This window comes from Bolinopsis microptera, chromosome 2 (genome assembly GCF_026151205.1).
Source record: "Bolinopsis microptera isolate Bmic1 chromosome 2, MBARI_Bmic_1.0, whole genome shotgun sequence".
Classification (NCBI taxonomy): Eukaryota; Metazoa; Ctenophora; class Tentaculata; order Lobata; family Bolinopsidae; genus Bolinopsis; species Bolinopsis microptera.
Genome location: NC_087073.1, coordinates 14,114,396 through 14,140,684, shown reverse-complemented (window position 1 = coordinate 14,140,684; position 26,289 = coordinate 14,114,396). Strand labels below are relative to the sequence as shown.

The following is a 26,289-nucleotide window of genomic DNA, read 5'->3' as shown; positions in this document are numbered from 1 at the left end:
AAAATCCCTGCATAAAAATTCAAACTTTTAAACCTCTAAACAACGATTACAAGACCTAGACTGTCGACACGAGAAGAACTTTGACTAAACATTTGATATTGATTATCACAACAGTAAAATAACACTGCAGCAAAGAACCAATACAAAGCGCCAAGTGGGAAACAAGAACATTACACAGAGACTAATCGTGTTGGATGCTGAGATGGACATCTCCCCTCATTCCTCAACTGAATACCCAGTCTCATATCCTATTGACTCTGCACTACACTAAATAAATTAAGAGAATGAAGTTAACAGTAAGATAATTGTTTTATGTTCGCTAAAGATCAATTCGCATAGTGTGCCTTTCGACCATGATTAATGTTAACGTCGTTCATGGTGCTGTTGCAATGGTTACTAGAAAATATTTTACCTTGTAATAACTTCAAACATGTGAGCATATGGAGTGCAACCCATTGGTACAAAGAATCCCAACAGAGCCAGCCACAAACATAACCAGCATTTTAGATGTTGCCACCTGAGGGAAAGTGAAGTTCATGATATTGATAGTGTAAAGACATGTATCTTTCATTTTAAATTTATATTAGGTATACATTCCAAGAAATTCAAAAAGGCATAAACAAAGGATCAACAGTAACACTTTCTAACTAAGCTACGTAAGTGAAGGCTTACACTCACAGGAATAAAGTAAGGTTCCACTGAAACATGTAAAGGAAAGGCAGAATTACAGCTGAGAACACTTTACAAAAAATAAGGGTTGAATCTATCGATTAACCAGCCTGAATAATGGTAAGTTACCTTGACAATTTTACCTAGGAAGTTCCTTATCTGAATAGCAGTATAAATAATAAAGCGAATTAGAATATGGGTTTTAGAGTTTAGACACAAAGTGCAGTTATTTTTTGATTGGCTAGTTAACAGGTTGATTTAATTTCCTATTTTTATTGCTAAGTAACTTTACAAGAGGAAAATTTGAACAGAGCGCAATGAATTTTCCTCAAGACTTAAGCAAGATGAACCGTAACAAAGGAATAACACTTATTGACAAAATGAAAACGAAGAGTAAATTTGTGTTGGACAATGTATCGGGGAAAACGGAAGGAAAAGTAAATTTCACAAATTTGTGAACGGAGATATTAATATTATGACATAACAGTTTGATCATTGCAATTTGCCTTTGACAATTCATTATATTATTACATATTACGATGTTCTATTTGAAGCGAGTTTAACTGCGCTGCTCATCTCACATTATTTTCACAGTCTGCACCTCTAACTACGAACCATGACAGAACATTGGTCATTAGATATTTTCTTTCAATTTCAGGGAAAATTAGAATTTAAATCTTTACACCAAATTGAAATGCAGCTCATAATTTGTAGTTCGTGACAGTTCGTCCTCGTGACGTAAGATTAAGGGGGCATACACCAAAACAGTGGTTTGTGCCGTCCAGACCAAATGACCTCATAGGCAGTTCAGTGACCTTCTAGCGCACCGTTTCCACACCAAAAAAATTATTTTGAGAATACCCATTTTTGTAATCGACCATTTCCTGGTTAAGAGTGCAATTTTCGGAAAAAATTATTTTGTGGTTGAGACGCTATAAGTTAATCATTTCTTGCGGTATCGGGTTGAAATTTTGCTCGCCGTTTATTCACATCTATTTCAAGGTGTGTGTAAAATCTTGATATCGTATCTAAAAAGGCTGGTGTGTTATGAATTCAGAGAACAATTTGATGTCAAGCATCAAATAATCCGATCTTCCCTGACTGACTTTTTGTTAAAATAAGCCTGAAAAGGACAATTTTAGCTTTTTGACTTTAAAAATTCATAACACACCAGCCTTTTTAGATACGATATCAAGATTTTACACACACCTTGAAATAGATGTGAATAAACGGCGAGCAAAATTTCAAACTGATACCGCAAGAAATGATTAACTTATAGCGTCTCAACCACAAAATAATTTTTTCCGAAAATTGCACTCTTAACCAGGAAATGGTCGATTACAAAAATGGGTACTCTCAAAATAATTTTTTTTGGTGTGGAAACGGTGCGCTAGAAGGTCACTGAACTGCCTATGAGGTCATTTGGTCTGGACAGATTTGGTGTATGCCCCCTTAAGAAGGAGTGGACACAAATTTATTTGATTGATTGGGGACCGGCTTTTAGTCTACTGATAAATGTTTACTCAAATTGATTTATGTACAATATAATATAATACGATACAACCCCGTCGGGTACGCATACTATTGGTAAAGCTTAAACTTTTTAATAAGCACCGTGAAGTAACAGTGAAAATTGCAGAAGCTATGATCAATATTTTGATAACTTGACCAACGGAATTTAAATGGATTAGTTCTGGTTCAATTATCATAAAATGCCCTCGATCTAAAGAGATAACCCCACTATAGCACTATACAGGTAAAGAGGTATAGTGGTGTATAGAGAAACAAAGTAACACCAAACTGTGAGCAGTTACCTTAACTGGTAAGAAATTCACTGGCATGTAATTACCACCCAAGTGCTCGTACATTCGGTGCCTGGTACTGTGGTAATGGAATTGGCTGTGATATTGGATAGTGTTTTGCAGATATTGGTCGCAGGTAGTGTCGATCATATAATATGACCAGGGTTAGTGATTATCTATGCTAATAATCCCAATAAATGTGTGGGTGTGTGTATGTGTGTATGTGTGTAATTTCCGAGCGGCTTAATCAAGAAAACGGTTAGTTAGTGGCACAGTTCGTTAGTCGACATGCCTTACTCGTGATATGCTGCTCAATCACGAGGTTGCGGGTTCGATTCCCGCCTGTGCCACTAGCCATGGGGTGAGCGGCATTGCCGTTCTGCTAAGGGTACCGATGGACCTATGCAGCCCCCCGGTCTACTCAGCCGAATGCTCAAGAAATCGTGTGTTAGGGTTAAATGAGGAGCTGTACATGATCTATACAGCGGAGCCACGGGCGAAGAAAGTGTGGTATAGTACCTTAACCGTCGCTGGCCTTAGTTATCGATCCTTCGGGTTCCTGTAAGTGCTGGTGCCAGCCATGGTTGTCCGAAGTAAAAGAAAAAAGGTGGTTTTCATAGATGGCGCTGCTGCCTTGCAGCTAAACAACGTAAAGTAAAGTAAAGTAAAGTATGAAACTGGTTTTTTCGGTATAGTTGCGACAATACTCTGACAAAGCGAATAAGCAAATTTTTAAAAAGTCGGCCGTTGGTAAGTGGTTTAATTGATGGTTTCGTACCCCAAATATGATACTAAAGTGTCTAACTTTTTCGCCCCCTCTCTCACACACTCTCTCTCCTCATTTATAGCTCCCCAAATTACAGCTTTGTAAATAATTAGTTAATTTGGCAGTGGAGCCTATTAAGTTTTACCATTGGATACGTGTTGGGCGCTCAGAATTAAATTTACTCTAATGCGGCGGGCGGCCAGTTTCGACTGAGCGAGTTCATACTTTTGCACCGTTCCAACTTTTGCACTGTTTATTATATTTATGCAATTCAACTGCAATATTGTCATTGAAGTACCGGCCGTAGGCACGGGTTACACTATAATATAGTGTATAACTATATAATATATATATTATTATATAGGTGATACTATAGCCACACTCAGAGTGCCAGACCCCATGTTGTAATTATAATTAAAGGACAAATGGCCATAACAACGCGGTCGGCCGTTTATCTTGGTTATTTTTACGAGGGTAATATTGTTCTGAAAACGGTCTTGATTTGGAAACGGCTGCATTTTCTTTTTATTTGCCAAACCTCGAGGTTGTTATTAAAAAAAAAGCAAGAAAAAGCAGACACAACAGCAAAAAAACTGTTCGATAATACCTAAATTGGGATAGTGCCGGAACTAGCCGTACAGTGTAAGTATTTAGCACATTGCAGGTTGATTTGGGGAGGGTTGCCGTTTACTTGTGGTGTGTACATACCTGCTATTGCATTAACCCATTAGGGACGATAGGGTCGTTTACGACCCACCTTTTCTAGAGGCTATAGAGGACAAACCATAATACTAAACGCAACGAATCTTTCGCACATATGCTCAAAATTTATTGGGCTACATTATTGACTTTCCAGTCGAGACCCAATTAATTACTAACAACTAAATAATTAGGCTAATTAGTCGTCATAATTGGAAAATATTTCACTTTACTTCTTGCCTTGATTGGGACATTAAAACTTTATGTAGGCTTATTTTGTTGAGGACAAAATAGTTGCGGGCAACGATTTCCTTGAGACATATGAAAAGCCCGTGATAATCAGATGTTCACAAACAGAGCTAGACGCTGTTTACTAACTGCGGTCGTATACGACCCACTCGTCCGGGTCGCAAACGACCCATCACGGTTTTTCGGCTTTAACTTCTGAAACAAAGACGTTAGGATAAAATAAAAACTGTAGCATAAGTTAAAAACATATGGTCAATACTGTGTAACTCTAATTTTTTAAAAATAAAGAATTTGGGTCATTAACGACCCACTCGGCTCACTTGCTTATTACTACATATGTCCATGTAACTTCTTGAATTCAGCCTAAAGCATGACATCATAAGTTCAAAATCGCCTCTCAGCAAGTGATAATCATCATAAACTGCGAAAAATCGGTTAAATGGGTCATTAGCGACCCACTAGGACCACAAAATTGATTAATTAAATATAATGTTGTCAAACTTTTACAAATATTAGTATAAAAACATGTTATATCTTGGTCATTACTCCTGTACGTTGATTTAACTTTTAAAATCGATCAACTGGGTCAATAACGACCCACTCGGAAGTTGAACCACCTCATCAATTATTATCAGTATCATGCTGTTCCACCATCAAGAAAGACACTCGTAGGTCTTAATTCCACGCAAACCACGGGTGGCTGACTACTAGCCCTTCTGAGATCCAGGGCCAACTGAAGGGCCGTCATCACTCATCAAAGAGCTGCGAGAATAACACTACTGCATATGCCTGGAGTTGCGTCCTGACTATAATACTATGGTGCGTGGAAATCTGTACCGAAAGGACCGTGGCCGTGCCGCAAAAGAAAAGGAATCGGCCCTCGTTCCTAACTTGCTAGGTAATAGCCATGCTGTTGTTGTTGCTTATTAGATTCTGTTACCTTTTTTGTCAATTTCGAATCTTGGTAAACGACCTGCTACAACCCACCGCTTGAGACCCAGGGTCCCACGGTGATCAGATCATGTCACTCAAGAAAAATCCCCTGAACGAAGTATACGAGATATCATGTAACCTTGGGTAAATACTGAAAGACGAGTGGTCAAATTGCATATTCTAATCCAACATGCCAATATGTTTTTTTCATTCCTAGAAAGTACGAGAATAACTTAACAACTGCTGCATTCAGATGGCTACATCTACAGCTCTGAGAAGAAGGACAAGGAAAAAGCCCCCCCCCCCCCCCCCCCCCCCATTTGGCTGGCGGTGCTGCAACCTGCAATCTCTCAGACAACTACCTCGTTTTGGGTAACAAACCCCGCAACAACGAGGCAGCTTTCAAAACGAAAACAAGTATTACGTAATCGGCCGAGAGGGAGGGGAGTTTCCAAATGATTAAGCTTGTGTAATTTTGACATAATAGCTATGTGGTGGGGGGGGGGGCGTAAAAATTGTCCAATAAGTGATTACGTAATATATGAACGGCCCCTAAGAAGTAAAGAAAGGGAGCTGCGAAGAGAGTAGATGCAGCCATCTGAAATCTGAATCCAGCAGTTGTATAGTTCTTCTTGGACGTTCTAGGAATCGGGAAAAGATAGGCATGTTGTTTGCTGTCTCACGACATTACGGTCGTGTACTAACAGCTGATAAACTCACCTACCTATCAATCCAATTCTGCCCATTATTCGTCAGTCATTGGGTGACGTGATCTGCAGATTACCGTGAGACTCCAGATCTCAGAAGGGCTAGTAGTCAGCCACCCGTGGTTTGCGTGGAATTAAGACCTACGAGTGTCTTTCTTGATGGTAGAACAACATGATACTGATAAATAATGTCGTGGTTCAACTTCCGAGTGGGTCGTTATTGACCCAGTTGATCGATTTTAAAATTTAAATCAACGTACAGGAGTAATGACCAAGATATAACATGTTTTTATACTAATATTTGTAAAAGTTTGACAACATTATATTTAATTAATCAATTTTGTGGTCTTAGTGGGTCGCTAATGACCCATTTAACCGATTTTTCGCAGTTTATGATGATTATCACTTGCTGAGAGGCGATTTTGAACTTATGATGTCATGCTTTAGGCTGAATTCAAGAAGTTACATGGACATATGTAGTAATAAGCAAGTAAGCCGAGTGGGTCGTTAATGACCCAAATTCTTTATTTTTAAAAAGTTAGAGTCACACAGTATTGACCATATGTTTTTAACTTATGCTTTTTATTTTATTTTATCCTAACGTCTTTGTTTCAGAAGTTAAAGCCAAAAAACCGTGATGGGTCGTTTGCGACCCGGACGAGTGGGTCGTATGCGACCATAGCTGTATCTTTTAAAGTAAACGAGATACAGATTAGCTTTTTAGGATATCTCATTTTTTCTGTAAAGTGACCTAGTGTGTTAAACGGCATCAAAATCGGCAAACTTTAAAACTCGTCGTCCCTAATGGGTTAAATATCGCTCATTGGTCACCGCTGACGGCTTATCCTTGAGGAATACACTTCTCAAAGTGCACTTGAAAAGTTTGATAATTTCACTTTAACCGAGCAATTAGAATGACGGCACAATTTATTGGCCACTGTTTAATTAAGAGATTTCAATCTAACCCTGACAATTATAATTAATAAATTATTGATGGTAGACTGTATTATTTTCATTTGGTTTCTGACCAATGCACATAATGACGTTTTTTCTGTTCATAACATTAACAAGCATCAACACTATAAATAAATTCTATTTTAACGATTTTCATAGAAAAAGACAAAACGACTGCCCTTCGAGTATCTTGTCCAGAAATACGACCGAAAACTTAGCCACTGTCAATAGCAATTTTGTCTTCATTGGAGCTGTCCAGTGTCCAGTGGTTTTATTGACGTAAATCTCATAGCAATAACGTTAATGGTGGTTAAAGGAATGAATCATTTGATGACAATGTAAATGTAATGTGGGGGGGGGGGGGCGTGAGACCTGAGAGTCTGGGTCAGTACTACTTTATATATGCGACCTGCATAATGTGGCTTTTTGGTTTACTGATGGAGCAACAAACCAAAATAACAGTACAGTGCTGAGTGCACACAATCACGAGACAAAGCTGCCTTAGCGAGGGATAGTTCTTAAAAGCTTGAGCAACAAACAATAAAGCTGACAGAATTTTATTTGCAACTTCCTTTTCAGAAGTAATTAGAGCTATATGCCGGCAATTGTTATATAGTGAAAGCAACCGTGTCTCTGTTATAGAACTTGGTAGAAAATCAATTTAACTGTTCGGAAGCTGATCGCGTGAAATTTGAGACAGCTATTTAAGCATCGAATAGTGATTATAACTATCTTCAGGTTTCATAATACCATATACCATGGTAATGTCTGATTGCTGGTTTCGATGACGAAGCCACCTGAGAAAATGAAACACGACCTTTAACAGAGAGGCACAGTTAATCAAGACAGGAGAAGGCCCTTTCAAGATAGTGTAGACTGCACACTGCTCGCATAGGTAAAAGTTGTTTCTTGACAATGAAGTTGAACAGTCAACATCAAATATAATACATCATCTCTCCGTTAGCTACGATACACGTGCAAATTAAAAGGGAAATTACTAACCTATTCGATTAAATCCTGTCCCACACCCCTTCATGTTTCAGAATCTCACAATTCACGTGTCTAGTTTAAGTTATTTAATACCGATTGTAGCAGCTCCCTTAATGATCATAAAGCTGCCGATTATGCGACTTCCCTGCAGATCACTAAGTGGTTTGATATTGAAATTTTGAGCATTATAAATAGGTAATCTATTGAATAATGAAGTATTATTAGTACTCGTTAGCTGCTGATGCAGATAACATATTAACATAGTGAACTCATAGCAGACTCAGCTATAACAGACGGCGCCACTGCTCATCTTAGTAACTGGCTAGAGGTTAGTTCTGTAAATTTTAATAATAAGTTGCCTCCCAACCTGTAGCTCACTGGCTTATCGAGCGGTACTAGACTACTAGCACCATAAATGTCAAGCAGGGAACACTCGTTAACAAATTTAAGGTTTACAAACGGCGAATGAAATGTACAGGAAAAAACGCGGACCGTCATACCCCAAACTGTCAAATTGTAAATACTGTTGATTAGATGGATTGTGTTAAACTGAGTAACTTGATGAGCAACAATAAGTTAAACAAGAAAATTATTAAGAGCCTCATTGATGCCTGTAGCTCTGTCCTACGGGGGACTGGGGAGAGATCGTACAGACAGAGCCTGAAAACAGTAGCTCTGTCCCTCGGGGGAGAGATCGTACAGACAGAGCCTGGTAACATTAGCTCCGTCTCACGGGGGAGAGATCGTACAGACAGAGACTGGTAACATTAGCTCTGTCTCACGGGGAAGAGATCGTACAGACAGAGACTGGTAACATTAGCTCTGTCTCACGGGGAAGAGATCGTACAGACAGAGCCTGGTAACCGTAGCTCTGTCCCACGAGGAAGAGATCGTACAGACAGAGCCTGGTAACAGTAGCTCTGTCTCACGGGGGAGAGATCGTACAGACAGAGCCTGAAAACAGTAGCTCTGTCCCTCGGGGGAGAGATCGTACAGACAGAGCCTGGTAACATTAGCTCCGTCTCACGGGGGAGAGATCGTACAGACAGAGACTGGTAACATTAGCTCTGTCTCACGGGGAAGAGATCGTACAGACAGAGCCTGGTAACCGTAGCTCTGTCCCACGAGGAAGAGATCGTACAGACAGAGCCTGGTAACAGTAGCTCTGTCTCACGGGGGAGAGATCGTACAGACAGAGCCTGGTAACAGTAGCTCTGTCTCACGGGGGAGAGATCAGAGATCGTACAGGCAGAGCACATGTACAATGAGTGGACAGTGGCCACCAGTCAACCTTATTACCATGGGGCACCAGCGGATGGGATTATGTGTTGCGTAATTCAATGATTAACCATTTCTGGGTACCTTTTATTTCACAGTTCCATACCAGGTTTATTCAGGCGTTTCACTTTCAGTCATGTCAGTTTAGGTCAATTCATTAACCCCGCTCCAGAACCAGTAGCACTAGCAAGGGCAAGTAAATCTGGACATGAGCTGTGAATTTCGAGAAGAACTGCGTTACCTAACTATAACCTTTAAAAAATAAGTTGCAGATTCTTAGCAGAATCAGTAGAACAAAAGCAAGTTCGATTATAAAAATCATATCCGATGATTCGTATAAATATTGAATAACATATCGAGATACCAGCTATAATCATTCTATAAAGACAGTAAGTGTCAGAGTGTAAGCCGAGTTAATGAAAACAAAAGCAAGTGTATTAAACAGTAATTACCGAACAGTAAACTGACATTTCGGACAATGGAATAATTAATCAAGTCTCACATTGAGTTTTTTCTCTCAGATCACTGTGGAAACACACGCTGATTCACACAATTTGCAATTACTAAAACCAGTTAAAGCTTGTCAGACGGCCGGGGCTCATGTACCGGCAGTAATTATTGTCTAATTAAGAAACCAAAGTGTTGAAATCACAATAATGTGTGTTTTTTCCTTGTAAGGAAACGAATTCTACGCACAGTACACCGAAACAGGTGCATTCTCCGTGGAGTTTTTATTACATCTCAAGATACGAGGTTTAATACTTTTATTTAAATATTTATGAGTGGTAACTTTATAAACATGCAATATCATTTGAACTGAGGACACTCAATACTGGATACCGGATACTAGATACTGGACACTGAATCTTTGAATCACAATTATGAGCTATCAGTTGACAGGGATAATGAATGATTGTCAACGTTGAATATTATGCGTCGTATATATATATTATGCGCTATTATATTTATATTCACAGCACGTCACTGCATCACAAGCGTAATTTTTTTGGCGTTGCCAAGTCGAATTAGAACAGTTGACTGTTAAATGTTAATTTATAGTCTATCTAATCTGTGCAGACTGCTCTTTATTTAGATTAATTGATAATCGTGGAATAAACGTTAATGTTATTCTGTCAATGTCATACAAATTATGTAATATGTAATCATGTCACGCAATCAGAAAGTAAAATCGAATATTTAATTGTATTTGTATTGAATCGCGGGTAAAGATAATGGTTCATGGATCACGCTTCTTTCAAAAAACATCAAGGACATCTTGACAGCTTAAGTTAGATTTTAAAAATAGATTTAATAACAGGCAGCCTGTCCTAAAATGCTCAATAAAATGTTGAATGGTTGACTTATATGTTATATTTTATATGCTTTAATATTCAACTATTACTAAGTGAATTATACTACTAAAAATATAGTCACATTTTCTGGGTCTAAACGAATAAAATAGGCAAGAGTACTACAGCGTACGCTAAAGTGAAGAAGAACGAAATGACGATGACTCGCAGCCTGAATATGTCACCGTTGCGGTGCGGTTCAAATTCAATATGTCTGCTTCTGTTCTGTGTTACCACGTGACGATCCATTTCCTCGTTACTAGACTCCGAGGGATCAGTGTCGATGCTGTAATTACTTCGGACCGTCCTGAGACTCTCCGCACTATGATTCCTTTTTAGTCTAACCATCTTCTGTTTGGAAAACTCGGCAAATGAATTGTATTTCATTTTTAGTTGCCTCTTCACGCTAGATGGACTAGTGGATTTCATTACGCTGGATGTAGTGGATACGGACAGAAGAGACAAGTCATCGAGGGATTTTGACCGTCGTCTCCGTTTATTGAATAACCTTTTGAACTTCCCCATACTTTCTCACGTAACTGATCGAGGCATGAGCTCTGAATGCAACCACTTTGACAAATTCATGGACTTTCACATAAGACATATTTCTAGTTGTCATGGTAACACTCACAAAGCACGTGAATTAACGTACACATTGGCCTTCTAAGTGACAAATACGACAAGATTCACCTTTCATTGACCACTGTTTACCCCCTAGAGTACCATGCTTGCTTGCTTTCAACAGTCAAGCCTTCTGCCTCATAGCACAATCAAATTTTGCAGAAACGTGCAGCGCCAGCATGTGCGCGGCTGCTTTACGTTACACTAAATTTAAGCAATGAAAACTATCTGTATACTAATTTGATTCGACGTTCGCGCGTTCCATAATACGCATTCTCTATCGATATTCGAAAACAAACTACTTGAATAAAACGGTTTAAATTGTATGCATACAAAACGATTAAACATTAAACCAGAAATATACCCTGAATTACTAAGGAACCGTCCAAAGAATCAGCAGAAATCATATTGATCGTGGAATTCATACAATGTAGATTTATACTTTAACATCATCAGCATTTTTAGTCAACATTGATACGTTAACGGAAAAGTAAATGTTTACTATTGATAATATCTCTTAACATATTTGTCATGCAATTTTCCACCGTCGCTTAAGCAATATCATAGAGGCTCGTGTATCCTGATCTCAGAAGAGTTTAAAATCCTTGTTCGTCTTCGACATGTCGTCCACAAACCTGAAAGTATCGAATGTTAACGATATTTTATGAGAATACGACAACTGTTACTTGCGTGTGATTGTTAAGCATATTGAGTTTATTTTCACAGTATTTCGAACGGGCTTCAAAATTCTACGAGTTTTCATCGTTTACTGTTGCCCAGCAAGTAGCAGTAACATGTAAATGCGATAATAAGGTAAAAACTGAGAAACTGATGAACATTTTACAGAAATTCATTTCAGTAATTCAATATCGAGAGTAAGTAAATGAATAAATCTCGCTCAAATTTTGATCTCAAGCAGATTCACGTACTGTAGTGCGACACGTACCCTAGTGCGAAACCTCCAAGATCGACACTGTCGCAGTAGAGTACCCTGGATCGTAGTGCGACACGTACCCTAGTGCGACAGAGAATTTTCAAGGCCGACACTGTCGCACTACAGTGGACTGTAGTGCGACACGAACTAAAGTGCGACAAAACACTTTACACATTCAATAAAAATTTTACTTTTAGCGGATAAAGAACCCTCAAACACCATGACCATGACCAGGTCGAAGAGACCTGGTGACATGGGCACATATTAGGTGCGATGGGTGCGGGATCGCACAATTTACCGTTTTCCGCACACTTCCGCATAATTTATTGTTTTCCGCACATTTCCGCACATTTTGTAATTATCTGCATATTTCCGCATAATCTAGCATTTTCCGCGTAATTTCGCATAATTTTTTATTTTCGCGTTAAGATTTTCGAGTGTAAAAACCAAAATATGTTAAAAGTCGGGCCCTTTTATAGTGACTCAGGCCCTTTCGGGACCCTGACCCAGGCCCTTTCGGGACCGTGACCCAGGCCCTTTTGGAACTCATACCTAGGCCACGTGACCCAGTTACCACGTGACTCAGGACCTTTCGGGACCCTGACCCAGGCCCTTTCGGGACCCTGACCCAGGCCCTTTCGGGACCGTGACTCAGGCCCTTTTGGAACTCATACTTAGGCCACGTGACCCGGTTACCACGTGACCGAGGCCCTTTCGGGACCGTGACCCAGGCCCTTTCGGGACCGTTACCCAGGCCCTTTCGGGACCCTGACCCAGGCCCTTTCGGGACCGTGACCCAGGCCCTTTTGGAACTCATGCTTAGGCCACGTGACTGAGGCCCTTTCGGGACCTCGACCCAGGCCCTTTCGGGACCGTTACCCAGGCCCTTTCGGGACCCTGACCCAGGCCCTTTTGGAACTCATGCTTAGGCCACGTGACCGAGGCCCTTTCGGGACCGTGACCCAGGCCCTTTCGGGACCGTTACCCAGGCCCTTTCGGGACCCTGACCCAGGCCCTTTCGGGACCGTGACCCAGGCCGTTATGGAACCCTCGTCGTTACCGTACTTCGATTATAGTGTATCAGTTATCATTCGTAACTTCACCACATCATCTGATTACTCTATATCATTATCACATCACAACGTCATGGACCGTTTCCTAAAGAAACGAACAGGTACAAACAGTGACCCATCATCAAACTCACCACACAAGAAACAGAAGATACCTGCATGGGATCTGATCGACTCTATCAAGAGGTGTCTTCAAATAACTGTCTCCTGATCTCTACCAGATCAAGTCACTGTTCTCAGATAACTGAATCTCAATATTAGGTTCAATCATGGTCTTAGTAAAGAACTACACCCTCAGTAACACATAAACAGACCTATTTTTGATAAGAGCGGCGGTTATACGTTTAGAATTTCCAAAGTCCTTGAGAAAATGCAAAAGAAAACCGCACAATTCCCGCACAAATTTCGAAAAAATCGCCGCACATTTGCCGCATAATTGGTAAAAATTTACCGCACCTTACCGCACATTTTACCTTTATAGTTGGGTGCGGTACCGCATAATTTCGATTTTTTTACCGCACCTAATATGTGCCTCTGCCAGCCTGGTGACCATCTCATGCTCAAGGTACCAAAGAATAAAAAGTCCAAAGTTGATGACAGACGTTTCTCAAGCCATGCACCGATTGCATGGAACTCTCTTCCACTGATGTTGAGATGTATTACTGATACCAACTGCTTCAAGCGAATGTTAAAGAACCATTTATATAATCAGTTTTGATGTTTTTTCTTTCCATTTGTCTTCATTTTTGCAAGACACCTTGGCTTTTATCTCTTACCGCACCCCATTTTATGTCTAAGTTCTCTACCTTTCTATGTCACTGTACTAACCTTTATTATACCTACATGTATTGTATGGTCTCTGCTTCTTTTTAGTTTAGTGTGGTTTAAAATAAAAGATGTTTTAATTTTGTCTTGGTCTTATATTAATATTACGTTATACCGTTCATTTTTGCACATTTGCTCACATCACTCACAGTCAGCCGCTCTAACATGGCAGTGGTCCGGGACCTAGTCATAGGATTTTAGGTCATCATCTTAGATTCCTTTTAGTCCAGGTTAACCTGTTAGAAAAAATAGATGCCGATGCAATGCAAAAAACCATAATTAATTTCACAAAAAGCTCTTTTTTTGCCAGCGCGTCAAAATCGCGCGTTTTAGAAACCTGGTCAAAACTCTAATAAATTGCCCAAAATAGGTAAAAGTGAGCTCTAAACTGTTTAATTGTGTTATCTCAGTTCTCTATCTAGGCTAAATTAGACTCAATTCTATACAGCAATCCCAATACACTGCAAAAAAAATTATTGTGCCATCTTGTAAAATTGCCAAAAAATGCAATTTTTGACAAAAAATCAGGTAAAATTAATATTTGAGGTCAAATATCCATCTAATCACTCTGAAAACCTTTTTAAACGTTATTTTGGGGCAAGATACCCCTAATAAACATGTTTTGTGGTATATCATACCCCTTAGTCATGCCTATGTCTACCTCGCATGGGCGCCCGGACCACTGTGCATGGTTAACCACCTTCCTTGTGTTGTTGGTTAATCATATGAGCGGGATATAAATACCTCATTTCATTTCATTTCATTTCAATGACAAGAGTGTAGTCGTGTATGAGTAATGGGGTTAAATATAAAATCAAAGATTGCAATCACAATATTCAATTCAAATCATTGTTCCACCACACTTCAACTAATCCTTTCTGTTATAATCATCGTAGCTATCAATCACAGCGTTCAAGCGACGGTCGTAATCAGTCCACTTCTTCAGTCGGCGAGGAGGTAGTTGTCTGAGCATCTTCATTCTTCTGGTTGATCTTCCATTGGGTTAGATCCTGCTCCTTCTTCAGGACGTCGATAAATCGCCAGATAGTAGGGTTGGTGCAGCCCATCAAGGGGGAGAGGAGGTTTGTGTTCCGACCCAGGTACGTTCGTAGTAGTCACTAGGCAGCAAAGGAATCCATCTCCGAGGGAAGGGTTGCTTTCAGCTGCGTCCAGGTCACAGTAGTGTTGTTCGTCAGACTGAGACGTCCGGAGCAGGTCTTCTCAGTGCATCGCCAGTAGATCTTGTCGTCGCAATTCTTATCCAGGCAGTAGCGGTATCCGTCGTGGATAACGTTTCTTGAACCAGTAGTGCGTCCAGGAATGAAGGTGATTGAAGAAGACATGTTGATGTTGTTAGATGCTTTGGTAGAATCATCGTGACCTTATTTATGGCCCAAGCATATGAACTTGTTATCCCAATGCAATCGGAGATATACCTTCATACGATGCGTGTGATAGGAATGAGAATCATATGCTGCTTAAGAGTTACCCAGTGGATCACATACTGCATACGTGGCTTGAACTGACCCGAAGGAATTATGATCAGTGGATAACTTCGAAACACGTGATGTGATCCGACGAATCGTATTCGCAAGATCACTTCGAAATAAGTGACGTGAACCGACCCGACGAATCACTTAATGGTCCATAAGAAGGATAGGATGTGACCTGAACTTGGAAATAAGTCAGGATATTTTGTCGCACTAGAGTACGCTACCTGGATCGTAGTGCGACACGTACTGTAGTGCGACAGAGGGTGTTTTTGTCGGACTTCGCACTAGAGTACGTGTCGCACTAGAGTACGACACGTACTCTAGTGCGAAGTCCGACAAAAACACATGACCACCGACAATTTGACTCCACAACAACGTACCGCCGACAATTTGACTCCACAACAACGTACCGCTCTTAAATCTTTAAAATCTAAGAAATCTGAATTGAAATTTCTACCTGCTGATAAGGGCAACGCCACTGTTGTACTGACTCACGATCAATACATAACCAAAGTTACCGACCACTTATCCTCAGGTAGTTACACCCTCTTAACGAAAGACCCCACTCAATCCGTTACCACTAAACTACAGAAAGTCCTCAAGAAACTACACACCGACAAGAAGATCACGACCGACCTATACCACAAGATGCGCAACCTACATCCTAGATGGCCTCAACTTTACGGACAACCTAAGATACACAAACCCGGCGCACCTATCCGTCCCGTAGTCAGCTTCTACAACACCCCCCTCCAAGCCCTCCACAAAGTCCTCGCATCTTTCCTCAAACCCCTAGCCCAGAACCCCTTACGCCTCAAAGACTCTTCCGACTTCAAACATCGCTTCGACTCCTCTCTCAATCCCTCCTTCCACTACCACGCCTCCTTAGACGTCCAATCCTTGTACACCTCCTGTGACATGCGCCTATCCCTCAAAACTGTCATCTCCTCCTTTGAACAGAACCCCTCTCGTCTTCCCTCCAATGTCACCACCACCACCATAGGCTCCCTCATCAACTTTTGCCTTGACAACTCATACCTTGAATTCAACGGCTCCTTCTACTCCCAAGACGAAGGTGGTACAATGGGATCCCCCCTCATTGTTGAACTAGCTGAAATCCGCCTTGCTGAAATCGAGACCTTAGCTTTATCCTCATGTCCTGACCCTCCGAACACTTACTCCCATTTCGTTGACGACGGCCTTGGATCTTTCAGAGACAGAAACCACGCAGAATCCTTCCTTACATTCCTTAACTCCCTTACTGAAGACCTCAACTTTACCCAAGAACATCCCTCTACAGACGGAACTATACCCTTCCTTGACGTTCTCATCCACCCTGACAAATCCACATCAGTCTACAGAAAACCCACCCACACCAACCTCTACACCAAGTACTCCTCCTGCACCACCAACTCATCTAAGAACGCAGTCATCCGATCACTGACCAGAAGAGCCCACAACATCTGCTCACCCCAACACCTTGACGACGAACTCCAGACAGTACGACACGTTTGCCTCCAGAACGGCTTCCCTCCTCACCGCATCACCACCATCATGGACGAAGTACAACGGAAATTCACCAACCCCTCTCGCCACCAATCCCTAGCCTCATTCAACCGACAGACCCGTGAACATGCCCTTAGTGTTTCTCTTCCTTTCCATCCCTCCCTATCCAAACCCATCTCCAAGATACTCGGACAACACGACATCAAAGTCACCCACTCCTCTGCTACCTCCCTCCGCAACCTCCTCACCAAAACGAAGACCACACCCCCTACTCACCTCACTCCCAACACCATCTACGAAATTTCCTGCTCACAGTGCCCCTCCAAATACGCCGGACAGACCTACAGACCCTTGGTCCACCGCATGAAAGAACACGAACGATGTTACAGACTCAACAACGCCATCGACGAATCCACAGACAGAATCAAATCAGCCCCTGCACATCATGCCCTGACCACCGGCCACACCATCTCCTGGAACAACATCGAAGTCCTCAAATCCCTCACCTCACGCTCCCAACTTGACCTCACAGAACACGCAGCTATACAAATACGACAACCAGCTATGAACAGAACAGACCGCGCACCCAAATGTAGTTCCCTCTGGGACCCCATTCTTCCTAAAATTGCCAAATCCTTAAAGTCCAGACCATCTGGCATTTCCTTCTCAACCTCAACAGAAGACTAAATTTTTATTGACATTGTACTGTAATTTTCACTTTCCCACCCACACCTCCCCCACCCTCCATCCCTGACACCACTCAATCACATATAAGCATTGTCCACCACATCACATTCAGCTGACGACGATTAACACATGTTTATTGAAAGCTTCTACAAGTTAAATCATCGTATCTCTTATATGTTTTTAACCCAACTCCACTCAGAGTACGTGTCGCACTACAGTACGATTACCTCTCAAGCATTATTCCTCAGGATCATAAGTGTTGATCTATTAGAGTAAAGATACAGTTAAACTGCGAAGGCACAACACCAAACCAACCTTACTCTATCTCCCAAAAACAACCTTCTCCTGGTCAGCCATGTCCCTCATCCTGCACTTGACCCCCGCAGAGGTCACAAGCCCATCGGAGCACAAATGAGCGAGAAACGGGGAAGCCTTAGCTACCGGGCTAAGGACTGCATCACTAGCAGCGAAATACGGATATACCCTCCCTTTTACATGCGTTCAACCGGCACCCGAACCACACGCTGTTTCTTAGACATAACTTCCCACTTACATCAGTGTCTTCTCGCATCAACTGGCATCGGCAAGTGGCGACACTGTGTAGACTCAACCCTGAGCTTGATCAGAATCTTCAGTCACAAACCTGACACCGTTTCGGGGCTTTCATTGCGATACGGTTTTCTGTCAGGTGCCCCAGCAGTCTCTCTTGGACCACCATCTGATCTGACAATCACCCGAGGATACCTGCTAGAGCTCGCGATTTACGACGAGTTAGCTTATGGCACCTCTGGCTGTTAGGTGAAGTCATAAAGCTCAAACAGCTCTCATCTCCCACTCTCTTTTCCTAGACAGCAGATAAATCCATCTTGAACAATGGGCTGCATCCTTCCCACAATCTCTGACCAACTTCTTGAGGGCTCTCCCAGTCAGACCAATCTTCCTTGATGCACACTCCAAACTTGCTGCGACCACACCTCTAGCACCAACCTCAACAGCAAAGCTGAAACATGACCACCCATTAGCTTGTATTTCCGCTTGTAGACTGTTATACCGATCAAGCTTCAGCTCATGGGATGCAGCTATTCTCTCTTCCGACGGTACTGTAAGCTCCCACCAGATTACTCTCTTGGAAGCTTTCGAGAAAAGAACCAAATCTGGTCTTAATCTGGTCAACATTCAAATTGGTTTCTAATTTGAAAGATTTCTACTTTAAACGATACGATAGGGACATGATAAAAGTAACGAAGTGAAAGCAACTACGCGCTTATTCTTGCCAAGAAACACTGTGCAGCATAAAATGCACTAATAAAAGGACAGCAGTAATCACAGACATGCGGTTAGCGGTAACAAGAAATACACCCTAATTGAGCTGTTGATTTTCATTTAGTTAAATCATAAAAAAGTTCAAAGTTAGGTTCGACTTTGGCAAGGCCAGCTCATACTTGTGCTAACGAAATTAAGCCAAAAGTGGCTCACAGCTCCCGGTTCTGCATATAAGGATGCACTTTTGGGCCTAAGGGTACATGGCCTGCCTTGTAGACTAGCCCTAAAGCGTTGTAACACTGATTCTGTTCGTGAAGTTACTGATTCACTATACTAATCCCTGTAAATATAACTTCTTGTTGTGAGAACTATGTTGATGGAGAATTTTTGGAAGTGATTGTTGGTGCTTTGGTGAAGAAGTAGATAATTGGATTGGACCAAAATGAAAGGAACATCGTAAAAGTCACGAGACGCAGGATGTAGTCAGTGTCAACCCACGAAGGAGTACCATGAATAAGGTAATAGATGAAGTACGGAAACACCGAAATCAAGAAGGATGCGGTTACTATCAGGACTATCAGGACATTCTTCTTGTTTACTGGATTTCTCGTTTTATTGACTGCGTAGATCACTAGAAAAGTGTTCATAAGAAGCAAAGTCAGACAAGGCAATCTATTCAGAAGTATAGTCGTAAGATAATCAAAATATAAATGCCAGCTTTTAGGAAATGCTGTACGGTTCGACCCACACATGCATTGAGCAATCGAGAAATCAACAATAAAGATACGCTCAACTATGGCTCCGTAGAAGTAGTAGAAAGGAAGTATCATCGCCACAATGATAGTGATAACTGTTATGGACCACCGCTGTTTTTTGGAGCAATCTAGATTTCGAAGTGGGAACAGGCATCTCATTATTGTATTGAACGCCAAGGTATTTATCAAGAATATGTTAGCCACACATCCTGTGTACTTGTTGATGAACATCGCCTTGCAGAAAGTGTCTCCAAGAACCCATCGATTGTTCGCATAGAGAGATATGATGACAGGAATCAAGATAAGGATATTGTTAGCGATAAGATCTGACACTGCCAAGTTCTGAATGATCCAAACTGAGAGCTTGTCCAACTTGATAGCTTTGTGGTAAAATGTTTAGTAGATCACGAAGCTGTTTCCGAGAAGTCCCAGGAGTGAAGATGTGTGATAAAATGTTGGTAGAGTCATGTTTTCTACTGAAAAACAAATACGTCACGGCTCAGCTTTAAGATTGAACACTGAATTTAGTGAACAATCAAAAACAATGAAAATAAGCTTTATTCAAATTTCATTTGAACATTTGAACATTTAAAATATAATTTGGAACATTACAGTAACGTTATTCAAATCTCAAACAGAAAAAAGTATATTTCAAAGCTTTGTGTTTTGATCATATGATTATGGGTGCATAGTGATTTTGATTGCATAAATTTGATTGGGCAGTGATGGTGAGTGAGAAGATGATGGGAGTGCCAGCCAGTAACTCTGTCAAATGAACAGCCCACTGAGGAGTGGGTGAGCGCAAGCGCGAGAACGGCAGAGAGGGTGGCATAAAACGGAATACACGGCCACAGAAAAGACACAGAAACTAAACCGTGCGCGGTAAGTTAGCCAGTGTCTGAGAGCTAGTGTTGCCCGGCAGGAGGCATCCAAAAGAGGTGCCGTGGTGAACTGTGGAGGCAAAGTTCGAATGCAAGGCGAAGCAACTCAAGCTGATGATGAAGAGGTAGACTGAACGGGAAATAAAGAAAAAGGAAAAGGAAGGATCCAGCTGAGGTCTGGCTCATGTCAGGAAGTGATGAAAAGCTCACAGACAAAATCATCCGTGGCTGTCTACCCCGTACGTAGGCAGTGTCCGAGATTTCAGGCATCAGGATACACTGAAACAGTGCAGAGCTGATTACGACCAGGGTCCTCACGGATACCCCGCCTCGGAGGTCGAGCCAATGCCCTGCTTTCGATATTTATGTCTACTGGTGGAACCTTCATATTTTCTCTACTAGCAGTCACTGTAACCCTATCACTCGGAAGGCCCCACAGCTCCTACATGGACACACGGCCGGGAGCCCATGTAGGGATAAAAGTGAACGCAAGCCTTCCATCACATCCATCACAGATTCAAAGCTGGGAAGAAAAAAGGGAGGAGAGGAAAAAAGAAGAGAGAATACAAAAAAAGAAAACTGAGAAAGGAAACTAATTATCTGCTTTCAGACTGTCTTTGAAGTTGAGGGTTAGTCTGTAGATCTGGTTAATGGTGCTGGTTGAGAGTTTGATCAAACTTACGTCCTCATCACTGGGAGTATCCTTGCAATCAGACTGCGACATGAACGTGGAGGCAAGATTGAAGCTACCATTACCAACATTGTTGAGTAGGTTTCCACTGAGATTTTGAAATTTGTCCCTAGGACCTTTCCCTAGGGGGCAGAAATGGAGCATATGATTCTCATCCTCGATGAATAGCTGGTTGGTGTTAAGCTCGCAATAGTTGCAGGTCCTTTCATCAATTGGAGTTTTGTCATATCTCCCCCTTTCAATTCGAAGGTGATGAGAACTGGACCGAATCTGTGTGGTTGCCCTTCTGTCCTAAAAAGACCTAGCATAGGTTACACAATACGAATTCTTGAAGTCGTTTATAAAATAGAAATAGATACATCTATTTCTAATCCAATCTTACAACTCTTAAGTCTTAAGCCAGAAGTATTGTTTGACTGAAGTGAAGGCATGATAATCTAAAACAACTAGCAGGAACCCGTCTAACCCTTAAGTGGTGTCAAGGCTTAAGAGACTAAATAAATTATTACTTATTTAATTCGCATTTTTGACACCACTTGGGGTCCAAATTTTGGGCACTAAAATTTTTATTTCTTGGCAAATTTTTTATTTTTTCATGCTGATTTGAAGGCCATTAAGTTTAAGACATTTGACCCAGTCAAAAAAGTTTTAGTTTTAATTTTATATCTCTTACGGTTTTTGCGGAAAATCGTGTTAAAGTTGATGCCATGGTGTCAGTAAAATGGTACGGATATATATCGTCTCGCTTTATATATAATAAGATAGTAAAAGCAGTCTTCGGAAAACGAAGGAGCAGCGTTCTATTATCTGATGCTAATTTTTATGTTGCATTATAATGTGCAGTTGTTGTTACGTGTTGATAATCTAGCTCTCTTATCTCTATTTTATCGCTACATTATAACTGCCATTGTGCGGGTACTGACTACTGTGTTTTTACTTTATACAAGTACAAGTACACGATGGATGATGATGAATGGGATACTCTTCGAAGATTGTCAGGTTACTCTACCTGCATTACCGAAGAGCGTCAGGCCTATAACGATTGGGTTACTGAACTCGCGGAAGCTATGAACTGTGACAATAAATCAGAGTTTTCAGATGAAACTTTCAAAAAGCCAGTGAAGGCAGTTTTAGTCAAACATTTGTATTATGCGTATCAGACTACCGATAATCATGTCAATATGTTTCTGGATATCAAGAAAGATATGGAGGAGTTGAAGAGCGATCTTATCCGATCGCAAAGTACTGTTATCAAGCTGCAGGCTGAACTTCTGGAAATCAAATCGAACCAGTTGAAATCCGTGCACTCCACCGTCAAGACCGCCGTTCAAGACACTGTCCAAGCTGAGATAAAGTCATACAGTCGAGCTGTGTCTAAAACTGCACCTGTGCTTACAGAAGAGAGTTTGAAAAAGGTTGTACAGAATGCTGTATCGGAAGAGGATCGCAGTAGGAATGTGCTTATCTTTGGTTTGAAGGAGACTGATGAAGAGAAACTGTGCGATAAAGTTGACGTGATTTTTCAGCAGTTTTGCAGCTATCCGGGTTGGGAGGAAATTAGCCGACAAGACGAGACCAGTCAAAGTTTCGCTAGGTAATTCTAGTACCGTTCATCAGAATATATTAGTAAATGCCAAAAAATTGAGACTGTGTGAAGATCACAAAACTGTTTTCATATCTCCAGATCGATCACCTGAAGATCGAGCTATCCATCAGCGGTTGGTCTTGGAAATGAAACAGATAGCCAAAGAAGACACAAAAAACATTATTATATCAGAAGTGGTAATATTTGTAGTGAGGACAAGATTTTAGAGAGTGATACATAATAATGAGTGATATACGTCCATAAGTTTTTATACCGTGTGTGATAAAATTTTTTTTCAAAATGTCAAATAAGTACTTTTGGTTTTTATATTTGTTACTAGTATATTCATTATTGAGTATCTAGTTTTGAATTATATCGCGAGGCCAGCCGCTTTGACATCGGCAATCTTTATTTTTTATTTGGATTGTTGATATAAGCGGGATAAAAATGCTTTATTTCATTTAATTTTCATTTCATCAAACGGGATCAATAGAAATTGACCCAAGTATATAGAGTCACAAATAAGACAATCAAAGTATGGATGTATCGGGTGACCGACAACTTCACCCAATTTGACCTAGTTCCCACACAGTTAATACGGCACCCAATCAGCTTAATTGGGTACCCAATCAGCCTAAATGATTTTCATATAGTGGTGTTCAGTGAGAGCTAAATTCTAATCGGATGTATCTTCGGTTATGATGGATATTTGTTGATGCTATAAAAACTGATTACCAAAGAATACTATTAGCTTCCTCCCTGTGACCACGGGCTTTCTAGTCTATATCATAATTCAAAGAATTGTTTTTTATGTATGTACGACCGCCCACGTGAAAATTAGATGAAAAATAGGAAGTTAGGCAAAAACCAAAAGGTTGCATAGCTACGGTGTTGTAATGCACACGTGCACGTGAAAAGATTGTTGGAACGGCATTTTGATCAGATTTGTGGTAATCACTTTGTGTTTAAAATGTTTAACATTTAAATCGGCTGTATCTTTGGTTGGGATGAATATTTTTTGATACGATTAAAAATTTCTTTCAAAGAATACTACTAGCTTCATCCCTGTTACCATGGGCTTTCTAGTCATTATTATAATTCAAAGAATTATCTTTGTATGCATGTATGTACGACCGCCCACGTGCAAATTAGGTAAACAAATACAAGTTGCATAGTAACCATAGTAACGATGTTGAACTTGCACGTGCAAAGATTGGCTACGACATTTTGATCGGTTTTGTGGTAATATGAACATAACTCAATGAAACAAGAAATTTTCAATGAAACAAGAAATTTAATTTTAGCACATTTTACAGAATAAAAAGATGTAAAACCAAACATAACGAAACCTCAGGCACCTGTAAGAGCATATCAGTTGTAAAGTGATTGCATGACACAGTATTATTATTATATCAGGTCTCAATAAGAGGTCTCGACTGCCTAGGCATCAAACCTTGGCAATCGGTAATTTTCCTCTGGCCCGGAGTCAGCTGACCCTAGGGACCAGAGGATAAAGGCGTAGAGACTGTGTGTATCTACAAAAGTGGTTGTTTTTACAAGAGACAGGGCTTGCAACACAAGGGAAGAAAAACGGGAGAAACAAACACAAAATGCATATTAAATGACTTAGCAAATAGAAATTCAAACAATCCTACACTACAATAAATGTTTATTACATAATCATAATATGTTGTATAAACAAGAAACAGGGCTTGCAGGGCAAGAGATGGGACACATAAGAGCTGGCCACAGAGTGTATAATACAGTAATTCAGCAAACACCTATTACTAATACTGAAAACTGAATCACAAATTATCACAATTTATTATTATTATTATTAAATCTTAAATAGTTTAATTAATTATTAACAGGCCCCTTAACGTGGGCAATAACATACGCTTTATAAATTATATAAACAAATTCAAGTCTATTTTTCCGATTTTGCTAACTTTTTCTTTAGATCTGACACAGTAAGTCGTGGTAAAAATATAATTTTTCACAAAATTGCATTTCTCCAAACTTTTGGTTGAAAAATCAAACGACATGAGAGTCGATACAGCAAAGCTTTTGACCTGATGCTGATGGAATCAGTTGGACGGCAAACTTACACTGATAGTTTCGGAAAAACTTACACTGATAGTTTCGGAAAAAGATCATTCCTAATATAACTTTCTCGATTTGTTATTACTCAAAAATGCACCCAGAGAGGACAAACAGACTACAATGAGTAAACTTGTGTTAATGTGTTTTTGATTTTATGACATTAATTTTGCTGACCTGGTCATCTCACTGTTGACGTGGGAGTGTCGGGCACATCTCGCCCAATCAGGTGGCGTCTTACTGTCCTTCTGCCACCACCCATAGTCTTGTGAGGTTGACACTGGATTACGGTGCAAATCTATTGGTCCTGTAACATGTGTTAGATATCATCCCTTTCAAAGAAACCATTCTTATTAGACTAATTTTGAATAATTTGCATTTATTTCTCATGTTCATCAGAGAAACTTCAATCTTTATACCAAGAACTAGAAACATGAACTTTACCCTTGTCACTGCGTGTATGTTTGGTTTTAAGGGCAGCATATTTGACATGCGAGCCCTCTGCTGCACCAGCAGTTTTCTGCTCTAGGGACTGAGCAACAGTGCTATCGTAACCCATGTGAGTCAGGTTGAAGAACGACATATTAATCTATAGAATAAAGATGCTTCATTGATTTTATCAGTTAGTTCATATTCAAATCAATTCAAATCAAATCAAAATATAATGACACAAACATCATCACACATCATCAAAAATATATCTACTAAAGTTTAAAAATTATCTTAAATCTATTGGCCTAAACAACCAAGTTAAAATGAATCTAATTTGCATACTTTCCACTACTATATAAGTTGATAAAGCGTTTTTTAGCAACATGAGGATTACACACAAGATATTCATTGTTCTTCTCTTTATTAGTAGCATAATTTAATCCCTCAATCTTTCCTAATACTTCGTCCGAAACATACCAAAAATGACTATCATTTACAGATCCGTTTAAAATAGTCTCTTTTTTGAAAGCCTCTAATCTTATTTTAAAACTTAACACAGTCCCACAATTCTTGACATCCGAGGGGAGTTTGTTCCAATATGGTCTCACTCTCTCCGGAAGAAAAGAACTGTGGACTTTCTTCATTTTACTGCTACTTTTACTGCATCTACTGTTTGATACCACATTAGGACCAGATGTGGTATCAATGAAAATATGTAAACCATTATCAAACATGATATACTCACAAATAAACTTTGAGAAATGCAAAGTAAAACTCATGTTATGATGATGACAATTAATGAAAAAAAGTAACAAATTAAAGAATCTATCCAATAAAGTAATATAATAAAATTCATTTATAAGCTCTATATTTTTTGAAAATTCCTGGCTACTAAGAGCATTTCAATAGGTGAAGACCCACTGCCATGCAACCCCTATAATGTTCATAAACATAGAATAGAAATTCGTCGGAATGACAGGCTGAGCGCCGCCTGCCAGTAACAGAAAGCTAAAGTTTTAAAATGTCCTACCAGTAGGACATATTCAAATT

General features: G+C 40.3%; 1 protein-coding gene across 1 annotated transcript; it reads right to left on the bottom strand.

The window, feature by feature from the left end:
• Window positions 1-11,319: 11,319 nt before the first annotated feature.
• Window positions 11,320-25,418, bottom strand: LOC134811389 (sperm microtubule inner protein 11-like). The gene is made up of 3 exons (XM_063818182.1): window positions 25,252-25,418; window positions 24,985-25,114; window positions 11,320-11,652 (listed from the first exon to the last, which is right to left on the bottom strand). The coding sequence occupies exons 1-3, from the start codon at window positions 25,388-25,390 to the stop codon at window positions 11,604-11,606; spliced, it is 318 nt and encodes a 105-aa protein (XP_063674252.1). The 5' UTR covers window positions 25,391-25,418; the 3' UTR covers window positions 11,320-11,603.
• Between the last annotated feature and the right edge of the window lie 871 nt (window positions 25,419-26,289).